General features: G+C 39.3%; 1 protein-coding gene across 3 annotated transcripts in view; it reads left to right on the forward strand.

Annotated features, from left to right (window-relative positions):
* Nucleotides 1–13,129, forward strand: part of CADM2 (cell adhesion molecule 2) — a 1,317,105-nt gene that overhangs the window by 1,174,460 nt on the left and 129,516 nt on the right. For all 3 annotated transcript variants that reach the window (XM_075263548.1, XM_075263549.1, XM_075263550.1), the window contains one exon: nucleotides 9,649–9,827. In XM_075263548.1, coding sequence (XP_075119649.1) covers nucleotides 9,649–9,827 — 179 coding nt within the window. The remainder of the gene's footprint in view (nucleotides 1–9,648; nucleotides 9,828–13,129) is intronic.

Consider the following 13,129-nt stretch of genomic DNA (forward strand, 5'->3'; position numbering starts at 1 on the left):
TTTTGAATATACAGCAACATAAAAGAAAAAAAAAAGTTGTACAGAATGTTCAAAAATATTCAAATTCTATCAAATAGGAAGAGAATATTTACAAAAATAGTTATCAAATCTACATCTGTTCCTATACCAATAATCTTGAGGCTCCTGTCATAATCTCCATTTACAGTGTAACTATGAAGGGATGGTCCAGCAGGGAATATCATTACAAAGAAAGTCATTTCACACAATGGGACTGAGGGCCCTGCTCGCAAGAGCTTACAATCTATGAGGTAGAGGGGGTGACACAGGAGGTAGCAGGGGCGGCATTGCTTATACAGAGGTCAGACAATGTTGTAATAGAGGTTACTGTCATTACACAAACATAAAACTTTATGAGCCATCACTAGTCGTGTCCTTTAACATGTGGATGGAGCTTGGACCTATAAAGTTAGCCTGAAATGGCATCATATCATGAGGGGTAATGTGGGAGCGGGGACAGAGGAGGGTTAAATTTTGGGGATTCTAATTATAGTACGGAAGGGTTTACATTAGAAATTGTGATAGGCCTGTCTGAAAAGATGCGTCTTTAATTTGCATTTGAAACTGTAGAAATTGGGAGTTAATCTGATTGTCCGGGGTAGAGCATTCCAGAGAAGTGGTGCAGCTCGGGAGAAGGCTTGTATATGAGCGTGGGAGGTTCTGATAATAGAGGATGTAAGTGTTAGGTCATTGAGTGAGCGGAGAGCACGGGTTGGGCGGTAGACAGAGATGAGGAATAAATGTAGGGAGGTGCGGCATTATGGAGAGCCTTGTGGAGGAGGGGGATAACTTTATATTTTACTCTATAATGAATTTGATCTTTACCCACATGCAATACTTGGTAACGTCCATTTAGTATCCACTGGCTAAGACAGGTTACCTCCGGGAGTCAGTGGGTGTTTTTTGTTGTCTTCCGCTGGAACAAAAATAGCAGGAGATTGGCTTAACCCATTCTGTGCCTGTTTTAGCTATTTCCCTACTGGCTAACCCCTTTAATGATATTCTCTCCTATCACATGACTGCGGCAGCTAGTGACAGCAGTGTTGCGATGGTAGATTTGACAGAAGACTCCTATATCAGATGATTTGAAAACATTTTAAAGCCCTGGAAACCCTTTCATGAAATTTAGAGATGGCAGTGTTATCTTTTCTAGTATGTCACTTAACTATACAAACTATGACTAAAGCTTACCTTGGATTGAATATGCAATTACATGATGATCAGTGGAAAGTCAATCTCTGAGAACCAGCTGCTCTTAAGAACAAAGGTGCCAGGGTCTTTTTGAATGCTCCCTGCACAGTGGTGCTTCTGTGTCCCTGCTGTGCAGGGTACTTCAATACCACTCCATTCAAGTGAATAGGGGGCTTTATTAGTTCCCAGTACGGCAGGTGGATAGGAGTGTTGCAGTGAAAAAAAAAAGTGAAGGAGCCTGCAGTTATTTTTAGAATTTTTCAAAAAAATTATTCAGAGAAAATGATATTAGAACTACACTATACAGGCAATGTTCCTACGTAAAAGAAATGAGAATGACAAATGACATATTTATAAGGCTAGGTTTATTAATACATAATCTAAAATAAAACTAACATAAACCTGGAGGGGACAGGCAGAGAATGGGCCAAATTTATCACAATGGTAGATGCTTTGCCACATCTTGCTTGACATGTTTGACATTGTTCTCTTCTTTATATTTCCTCTTGGCTGGTTTACTTTACACTCAGTATACACATGGTATAACTACCACTTTACTGGCCCCCAGGCAGTATAATGCTCCCTTTACTGATCTTTTCACACAGTATTTTGATCCTTTATTGTCCCCCCCCCCTTCAATATATTGCCTAATTTATTGAAGTGTCCCCATTACAGGCCCTCATGCAGTAAGTGTCCTTGTTATAGGCCCCCATGGGTCCTTTAACATGAGCCTTTTCAGTATTGGGGGATATAATGGGGGGCTATTACTAAAAGAGGGCTGCAACAGTGGCCCGTACTCTATGGAGATCTAAAGTGGTGGACTGTAACATAAACCCCAGTTTCAGACCCCGATACTATAAAGCCCTTGTTACAAGTCCCTATACCATATAATGCCCCTCATAGTCCCTGCTCCCTGGCATCTATATGTACAACTTTTCTCTCCCTTTCTCTGCATATAGCTTTCAGTTGCTGAGCCATGATGACTGCTAGAAAAGATCTCTTTTATTTCTGTATGTAAACTCAGAGCTGCTATTCTACACTAAAAAACAGGAAGTGGATGGGAGAGGAAACAGGAGGACAGCTGAAATTTTGAGATGGGGAAAGTCATTTAAATGTGGACAAATTTATACATTGAAAGGATTTTGAGACAACCACCCAAATTTTCAATGAAAAATAGTCTTACGGTATACCTAGTTGCTTCTTCTAAAAGGGTTGTGCCATTATGAACATTTTTCCCTTTCCAAAGAACAGGGGATAAGTGAATGATTACTGGGGGGTCCTATTGTCAGTGATCAGGAAGACCAGGAACTGAAAGTCACCCCTAGAGAATTCTTGTGAATAGAGAGCCAGAGGGCTTGAGTGCACTCCATTAACTAGTATGGGGCCGTGGGTGCTGCCCGAGATTACAGAGCAGCCCATTGTAGTGAATGGAACACTGGACATGGACATCGCTAGGAGTCTTTATGAAAATTTTGGGTCCCCTGTAGAGATGAGCGAGTAGTACTCGATCGAGTAGGTGTTCGATCGAATACTACGGTATTCAAAATACTCGTACTCAATCGAATACCACTCGCTGTTCGAATGTAAAAGTTCAATGCAGAACCAGCATTGATTGGCCGAATGCTATACAGTCGGCCAATCAACGCTGGTTCTTCTCCTACCTTTAGAAGTCTTCTCCGTGCAGCTTCCCCGCGGCGTCTTCCGGCTCTGAATTCACTCTGCCAGGCATCGGGCCTGGGCAGAGCCAACTGCGCATGTCTGCTTGTAGTGCGGGCATGTGCAGTCGGCTCTGCCCAGGCCTGATGCCTGGCAGAGTGAATGAAGAGCCGGAAGAGCTGGAAGACGCTGCGGGGACGCTGCAAGGAGAAGACTGCACGGAGGATCCAGCCCGACCCTCACTCGTGGACTTGGTAAGTATAATTTGATCGAACGTTGCCTACCCCTGAAACGAGCATTCCCCCCCCCCCCAATAGACTATAATAGGGTTCAATATTCGATTCGAGTAGTCAAATATTGAGGGGCTACTCGAAACGAATATTGAACCTTGGACATTTTACTATTCGCTCATCTCTAGTCCCCTGTTCTCCTGATCACTGGGGAACCCAGTGATCAGGTGCTCAGTAATCGGTCCCATAGATAGGGAATAAGTGACCATAATGGCACAACACTATTAAGGAAAAGGCCGAAGTGCATAGGATTGAAAAATAAAAAAAAATTGGTATTATTGGTATATTGGAATTGAGAATTGGTCTTCTAAGAGGTAGAACTCTTGTTTAGTTTTATATTCTTTATATTCACTGCTAATATTGTTCATGAGCCTTAGTAAACCCTACTTAAAATGATATAATAAAAGCTTTTCATATCTATACATAGTAAACCACAACCAATATATATATTGCATATAAACTTTATCAAGAGTTTTCAACATCAATTCACTTTTTAATACCTCTGAAGACTTGCCGGCACCCGGTGAATTATTCCATTTGGCGCCTATTTACATACATATTTATTACGTAAATTTATTGCAGGAAGAGTGGTAAACATTGATTTGACATCCAATATGAAACATTCTGATTTTATTGAATTGCTATCATCTAACAACAGCATAGAGGTAAAATAAAACCGCGCGCTTTGCATAATGCGTAGCGTACAGCCTTTCCCCCCTGGTGACATGACATCATCAGCTTTTTTTTATATGCTTGAAATTACTGTATTAACTTCTGTCTGCTGGAGTTAAATGAAATGTAAGATCTGTATGTAGACATAAATGTAAGCAATAAGAAAACTCATAATCAATTTTCCATATTTTACAAAATTGAACTGGAATTAGTATAAATCCATCTGCATATGTGTAGAGCTCCGGTGCACACGGGGACAGGTGGGGCGCAGTGATAAATTCAGAGTCTTTTCCTAATTTTTCTCAAGTTAAGGAAAGTAATTGCCAAAATCGTTTGAAAAGTAAATGGTTCCTTATTTGGTATATTATGACTTGTATAGGCTGTTTATGTTATTTGCATATTTTACCAGGAGGAGTTAAATGGAATTGTCAATTGTTTAAAATTATAATTTGTACATAATTGAAAAAAGACAAAGTATAAATTAGTTCTCAGTTTTCAGCTATAAAGAACGTATCATATATTTTATATTTTAAAGGCATTGCTGTCATTGAGTCATGTGTGATCTACTATAGGGAATCTATGGCATGTAAAATGGCAGAATTAAATTAAAAATGGTACACGAGTCAAAGATTTAACAGTGTTAAATGTGACATCTGTTTGTAGCTGCATTATTTACCATAAGTGTATGCATAAGTAATGATTTGCTATAAATAGGGACGTATGTGTTGCTCATGTATTGATATGTGCAGAACAGCACAGCATGTGGCCAAGCTTTGCATTGCTTATTTATTGATACTTGCAGAACAGCACACCATGTGGCCAGGCAGTGTATTGCTCATTTGTTGATACTTGCAGAACAGCACACCATGTGGCCAGGCTTTGTATTGCTCATTTATTGATACCTGCAGAACAGCACACCATTTGGCCATAAAGTGTATTGCTCATTTATTGATACTTGCAGAACAGCACATCATGTGGCCAGGCTTTGTATTACTCATATTGATATTTGCAGAACAGCATACCATGTGGCCAGGCTTTGTATTGTTCATTTATTGATACTTGCAGAACAGCACACCATGAGGCCATACAGTGTATTGGTCACTTAGCAGAACAGCACACCATGTGGCTAGGCAGTGTATTGCTCATTTATTGATACTTGCAGAACAGCACACCATGCGGCCAGGCCGTTTATTGCTCACTTATTGATACTTGCAGAACAGCACACCATGTGGCCAGGCTTTTTATTGCTCATTTATTGATATTTTCAGAACAGCACACCATGTGGCCAGGCTTTTTATTGCTCACATTGATATTTGCAGAACAGCACACTATGTGGTCAGGCATGGTATTGCAAGCAAAACATATTCACATATTATCATTACCATTTTGTATAACTTATGACAAGATCCCAGTGTGTTAAATAACAAATTGATGCTACAGTTGTATTACTATCTATACCTTGTATAGATCCCAAAGGATCCAAAACATATATTACACTGTATGTAAGCTGTAAGCAGAATAAATTAACATGTAAAATATATATATATATATATATATATATATATATATATATATATATATATATATATGTGTGTGTATATATATATATATATATATATATATATATATATATATATATATATATATATTAAAAATAGATGAAACTGTAGGAATCATTTTAAGATGTAACAGGTGTCATGACATGCAAGTGTTAAATAAATTTATCATTAAAAACAAGCCAGCAAATGCAAACCATGCACACCAGAGGCTATCTGCTCAGTCCTAGATTAAAAACGGTAACTTTATTTCATTTCTAATATATTTTGCTGAACTTGTTTATTGAACAAGATTTTCTGCTTATAGCAAACAAAATGAAAAATACATTATTGGTGAGGAATGCAATTTTGAATATATTGATATTACATATTGCCAAGCAAAATATTTCAGGAGATCTCCCTTACCAGTAACGAGAGAAAATGAAAGGAGCTAACCTGTAAGAATGATATTTCCTAAATCATAAACCACCGAGAGCTTAATTCCGGAATAGTCAAAGTTTTACTTAGCTGTAAAGAAAGTTGAACTTTGTCTCGGTGGAAAGTGTGCGGTCAAAATATCATAAAACAAAAAGAGACGGATTATTACTTTTTTTTTTTCTTTTTTGCTATTTTTCATTTTGTATAACACAGGATTATTTGAGATTTGTTTTTATCCTTTTACAATTTCAGGTTTTATTTTTGGCAGGGTCTCTAGGGGGGAGGGCGCCGGAGATCACAGAAGAATTCTGGTGCATTTTTTAAGCCAAGTTAGAAGTGAAATGTGATTTTTATAAAGTAGGGTTAAATCTACGTGTCGTGTAAACAACACCGACGTTACAAGACAGTTTGGGAAAAAGGCACATTTGGTGCTGGCCACTATCAAAATGGCACAAGACTATATTAAATGTGGTGCAAAAATGACTGTAACGTATCACAATTCAAGTGAATTGTGAAATTTCTTATAAATATTGAACTGTTTATACCACATTTGGGCATAAAAAAGTGCTACTAAAATGTCACGTGACTTTTCTCATTGTGTGTTGAATTTGGGAAAGACAACTATGCTTGGTTTCCAATGAAGACATAGTTTAATCTAGAATTGGCCAGTTAAAATGTGTCTATGGTACTAAGCAGCCATCACAAATTAATAACATTTACTCATTAAGTACAGTATATACATTTAATAATGTATGCTCTTGGATTAACAGTTTACATGCTGCTACGTTTCAAAGAAATCCAAGCATTGATTTATAACTAGAGATGGGTGAGTACTATTCGAAACGGCCGCTGATGGTAGCCATTTTGTCGTAGATATTAGTGGACACAACATGTGTGACTTTATTCTGAATAGGTTTCCTAGACTGGTGGAACATAATTATTTTTTTATTTTTTTTACAAAAACAGTTCTAGTTGTTTGGGGGTACGTCTGGTTCCCGTACTGTGGAGTGCACAGAGCCACTGTATAGTGGTGGGGCAATGTTACTACAGCTTTGTTCTTCGATGGGAGTTGAGCTGTAGTAAAGGTACCCTGGCACTATACAGGCTTCCAGCTTTGTGTATTGTAAAGTACAGGGACTGGACGTACCTCCCACTGCTGTTGGCCCCCCAACAAACAGCTATTTATGGATAGATCATAATTACAATTAGCAGCAATCCCTTTGTAAGGATCAGAACTGCAACACCAAATACAGTCCATACAAAAGAGTGGCAACATTCTGAAATTTTAAAAAAATGTAACAAAAAACGGACCCTTTTGTTTTCAACGGCTCAGCATTCATCTAATCTGCTTAGTATGCGTGACACGGTTCAGTAGCATTCAGGAAATCCTTGCAAATATTTTGACTTCAATATCTAGCAAAACACAGGCTATGTAGATTGTTGAAATATGATTTATGAACTCGACTAATTAAGACAAAATTAATGTACTGTAGCTGTTTCTTTGTGCATTGTGCTTTATGATCTCGTTGAACTTAGCTGTCCATCTTGGGAATTTTTTATTTTTTTTTTTACATGAAAAAGTAAAAATGTGCGGCGGGTCGGCCGAAAATGAATCATTTAGAAATATTACGCCAAGAAGAAAAACATCCAGCAGCTTTTGATTTAGAATAGCTGTCCTTTGAGCAATATGTTCGCTATCATAGCAGCTGCTGGACAAATGAGCCAGTGCTAATGAATAAACTGGATCTTCATATTTAGAGCTTGATATGTGAACTGTATTTAAAATAATTATTAGAGTGCATTTAGGCGACTTTTATAGGAAGCGGTCATTTATAAAGTCTCCTAGCAGAAAATCGTACCCGATAAAATTCTTGTGATCAAGGAAATATTATGGGTCTTGTGGGAATGCCTGAACTGCCTCATAAAAAGACTTGCTAAATGTTTTGTAGTCATTACATTAACTTAAAAATTATCCAAGATTGGAAATTAAAATTATTTGCAGATATACAGCTGTGTCCTCCCTTACCTTTCCTCTAAGCGCGGCACAGGATGACCAGCTTTGATAAACAACATAATTTTGCAATATTCTGTTGGGAGATTTTATTTTATGTGGCCACCTAATGGTTGGGATGTTAGTTGCAGCTTGTTGGCTAGCAAGTGGAAGATAATTGGATAGGCAAGGTCTGTTTCACCAATATTCACAAGGTTCATCCAACTATTCGGCCTGAATTGGAAGTGATATTGTTAGAATTGGAAGTGTAGGATGGAGGTGTGGAAACATAAGAAATAGAGATGAGCGAACAGTAAAATGTTTGAGATTCGATATTCGTTTCGAGTAGCCCCTCAATATTCGACTACTCAAATCGAATATCGAACCCTATTATAGTCTATGGGGGGAAAATGCTCATTTCAGGGGTAGGCAACATTTGATCAAATTATACTTACCAAGTCCATGAGTGAGGGTCAGGCTGGATCCTCCGAGCAGTCTTCTCCGTGCAGCGTCCCCGCGGCATCTTCCGGCTCTGAATTCACTCTGCCAGGCTTCGGGCCTGGGCAGAGCCGACTGCACATGCCCGCACTACAAGCGGGCATGCGCAGTTGGCTCTTCCCAGGCCCGATGCCTGGCAGAGTGAATTCAGAGCCAGAAGATGCCGCAGGGAAGCTGCACGGAGAAGACTTCTAAAGGTAGAAGAACCAGCGTTGATTGACCAATCAATGCTGGTTCTGCATCGAACTTTTCCATTCGAATAGCGAGTGGTACTCGATCGAGTACGAGTATTTCGAATACCGTAGTATTCGATCGAATACCTACTCGATCGAATACTACTCGCTCATCTCTAATAATAAACATCGGAGGACCACTGAGGCCTGTTATTGTACTGATACAGAAGCGATATGACGTTGCTACTCTCCATGTGACTGCTGAGTCTCAATCACAGGTTTAGTGGTCCCCCGGAGCCCGTGATGTTGTCCAAGAAGTCGGAAGAGACCCCAGAAGGAGCGCCGGACGCCGCAAGGAAGCCCAGGAGAGATGAGGAAAGGTGTGTATGTGTCTATAATGTTTCTGCACCTCCTCTTGGCCTCCACTGATTATATTCTTGGGGTCTGGAAAGACTCCCTATTACAACAGTGATTGGTGGTGGCAAACCCAAAGATTTGGGGTTCTTGTAGAACCTGAAAATTTTGTAAAATTTGGTTGATATCTGTTTTTTTTGTGAAACAGTTTGCTCATCTCTAGCAATAATGTGTTGATTTTGGATTGTGAGAACTTAGTGTCTTTAAAGGTAAATTAAGGGTAGGAATATAAATATCTGGAATCTATAACCGAAGTACGCAGAGGAACCTAGAGTCTAGAGATGTGTTTGCAACCTCCTTAGTTCAGTATAGGTTAAGAACTTCAATCACAACATGAAAAATCATGCTGCAGTATACAATAAATCTACTAGGTGGCTGCACATAGACAAGAATATGATAGACATCTTTTTGCACAATATCACAAAACCACCGGTTGACTGACTCCACACATCAGGATGGAATATTGAGCCAAGAAGGAATCTAAGGATTTAGTGTAAGATTGTAAATTGGTAGAAAAAAAATATCTTCTGATCAATTTCCTAATTTTTTTGTAGAGTTGGAGCCCCAATTTTTTGTTATATAGCATCAAATCCCAATTGATAGAGTGAAAGGATCATTTATGTCTACTAGCAGCTGCCTCCCAGGAAGATAACTACAGTCAAATGTATACAGTCTCAAATTTAAGTCAATAGTAGACCCTTCAATAAGCTCCTCTGAGCCAACCCTAGTGGGGTGTCCAGCTTTACTAAACACACATTGCGTTTTCTTAACAGGCCAGAACCAGTATTATGGACAAAGGATGGTGGAGAGCTTCCAGATCCGGAGAGGATGGTGGTGAATGGACGGGAATTAACAATAACTTTCTTGAACAAAACAGACAATGGCACATATCGATGCGAAGCAACCAACTCCATTGGTAAAAACAGTGCAGAATACATCTTGATAATAAACGGTAGGTTTACGATTTTCTATTTTTTGTCTAGAGATATGAGAGTGATCAATCTCTATCACTGCGCTAAACATATTACGCCTTATATGTATATGTTTCCAAAGGAATAGTGGCATGAAAGTAGGGGTGCAATGAAATAGTCCTAATACATGACGGAATATGTGTGTGTGGTTAGAGAAATCATATTGGGCCAGGATTGATTTCTCTCTAGTACAATGTTGCTTGTTTTTATATATAGCATTGGTGATACATCATACAGTATAACATAACATATCTCATAATGTTATGGAGCCATTCATAATGTTGTTTTATCCAAGGGCAATGTTTCTTGGAGATTTGTGACTCATGTATTAAAATGATTGTCCAGTCATGAGATGAAATATGATCTGTGAGTCAATATATGTAGGGGATTATTACTTGCTATATGTTTTTGACCGTTTACTGCTTTCATTGTTTGTAGCTCAGCTCCACTGGGGCAGAGAAGTGGTCTGTGATGACAGTTTAGTTATAGATGCTATAGAGAGTCTAAGGTAGTCTGAGACACACCTCCATCTCATCATTGGCTCAGATTGCTGCTTGCTCCCGCCCCCTGCACTTCTGTCTTCTCCGATCGGCTGCTGTGTATTAGCACAAATCTATTAGAGGCCACCAGTAAGTTAGTGTAGGGATTTATGTTACAGTGAGAAGACACGACCTATAAGTACTACCAGTGAGAAAAATATGGATATAAATTTTTTTTATAATCAATCATTTATTATTATAATTTATCTAATTGAGCCTTGTTAATGGAGACTGTGTCACTTTAAACTGATAACTAGCAAAAAACAGCTATGAAGGTAAATAATGGTGCAATAGTCTGCTCTGAGAAAGGACTATTTGGATACCTAGGGGTTATCCAGGAGTATGATATTGATTGTTGTGGCTTCTTCACTACTTACCAAGCACAGTGCCATATAATGTATGGTGGCTGTGTCTAGTATTGCAGTTCAACCTTATTCATTTGCAACTGAGCTGCACCATGACCCCATGATAAATAGACGTGAGTGACCTAAGAAAACGAGGTGGCGCTCAGTACCATGGTGTTAGACAACCCATTTCAGGCTAAAACTCCACAGCTTTTTTGTTGCAGATTTTATGAGACAAAGCCAGAAGGGAGAAGTATAAGCAGCTTCCTATATATTTCCCATTCCTTTTGTAGCCATTCTTGGCTTTGACTCAAAAAAAGCTGAGTTTTCACAATGCGGGGCCTCAGCCTAAAACAAGTATCTTTGTGTATAACCTTCTTAGCTTAAAATGATTCTCTGAGCAGAGACATAGTGTAAAGGTCCTGGGCTCAAATGTTAAATCGGCCATGTTTATTTAATGTGAACCAATGTCATAGATTTGGTTATGTTTGGTTTCATTTATTTCATGGACTTGTTGAAGGGTTTGACCCATCACATTCACAATAAGGAGTGTACACATGGCAGCTCATTGAGCATATCATGGAAAATGATGAATTATGTGTTAAACTCTACATCTAGTTCTCACATCTAGACCAGAACTGGAAGTCATCATCTACACCTGCTTGATGGATCCTTCTGGACCTGTTCTTTCTCAAGCCACTATGTAAATTATTGTTGGCAACCACACATTTTAGTTTTGTATGGAGATTAGACTGTGTGGTCACAGAGACAGGAAGTGATGTCATTATATTAACAGATGTAGACATGATGACATCATTTGGACCATAAGGGGTATCACACAGGAAGTTGAGTTAACTTGTTACATTGCATGTCACAGATGTGTTCTTCCTTACCGTTCCTCTTGGCTGGACATGAGATTCCAGTTTTTGATGATAGTATGATTTTGTGATTTTCTATATGTGTCTATGTGTGGTTCTATTGTGAATTGCAGCTTTGTTAGCATGTCCCAATATTGTATTAACTTGGTATATGAGAAATTGGAGTTCTTAACTAAATTCCACCTAAAATAAGGGTAGTCACTTATTGTATTGTAGTTACGGTTGAGCGATCATGTTCGGACAAGATCGGATTCCGATCGGCGATTGAGAAAATTTCACGATTGCAATCGGAATTCCGAACACGATCTTTTTAGGTGGGATCGAGATCGGTACTAATTCCCACAATGCTTTGCTTAGCCTTCACACTGAGTATACGCTCCGCTCATTCTGAGTGGAGTGTATACTCAGTGCGAAGGCTCCGCTGCGGTTCCATAGGAATGAATGGAAGCAGCCAGCACACAGCCTTAACCCCCTGTGCGCCAGCTGCCTCCATTCATTCTAATGGAAGACTAAACTAACATCTCTAGTAGCTACTTACCAGCAGTTATGGCTGCTCTGGTGCCAGGTGTTCTCCTTCTTCTTCGCCTCGCTGCCCCCGCCTCCCAGGTTAGTGTTTAAAGAGCTAGGAAGGCGGGGCTTGTGGCTTAGGAGAGTGTGGGCAGGTACAGGGTGGGGATACGTGACGTCTCCCTCCCAGTACCCGCCCACACTCTCCTCACCCGCCCACACTCTCCTAATCTGGGAGGCAGGGGGCAGTGAGGCGAGAAGAGCAGCGTGGAGCAGCAGCGAGGCGAATAAGAACACCAGGCACCGGAGCAGCCTTCTCTGCAGGTAAGTGGACACTAGGAGGGACCAAGTAGCCAGAGGATTAAAAAAAAAAATCCTCTGGCTACTTAGTGATTCACTACACAGCGTGGATTCTAACAATTAAAGTGTTCAATTCTTAGATTCCATGCTGTATAGTGAATAGGATTGCTTTTAAAATCCGATCTCCGATTTTTTAAAAAAATCCCATTGACTTGCATTGGGATCAGAATTGGGATCGAGATTGGGTTCGAATGAAAAATGATTGGAAATCAAATTTTAAAATCGATCCTGAAAAGTCAAGATCGACTCAACCCTAATTGTAGTCTTTGGCGTCGATTTACAGATTTTCTGAAGAGTCCATTTATATAAAACAGGCACTAAAATGATACAATTAGATTCTGGATATCGTCTCTAGAAATATGTATGTCTAAGAATAAGCTACTGTTTGTTTTCTATGCACCATGTGGCTATCTTTGTAGTGAAGCAACAGAACCTGCGAGGTATTAATTCACCAATCTATCTATATTAACTTCATAAAAATTTCATAAAGATAAAACCCCCCTCCAGTATGAAGGATCTTCCAGCTCTTAGTTTAATATAATGCCAGCAGGTACCCCGGTAGGTGGGATTGTATTTACAAGTAGTAATACAGTCTACTACATTGCTGCAATCTCAGATACCCAAGGTGGAAAGGGAGGATTAAAGATGTTAATGT

Source organism: Leptodactylus fuscus, chromosome 2 (genome assembly GCF_031893055.1).
Source record: "Leptodactylus fuscus isolate aLepFus1 chromosome 2, aLepFus1.hap2, whole genome shotgun sequence".
Lineage (NCBI taxonomy): Eukaryota > Metazoa > Chordata > Amphibia > Anura > Leptodactylidae > Leptodactylus > Leptodactylus fuscus.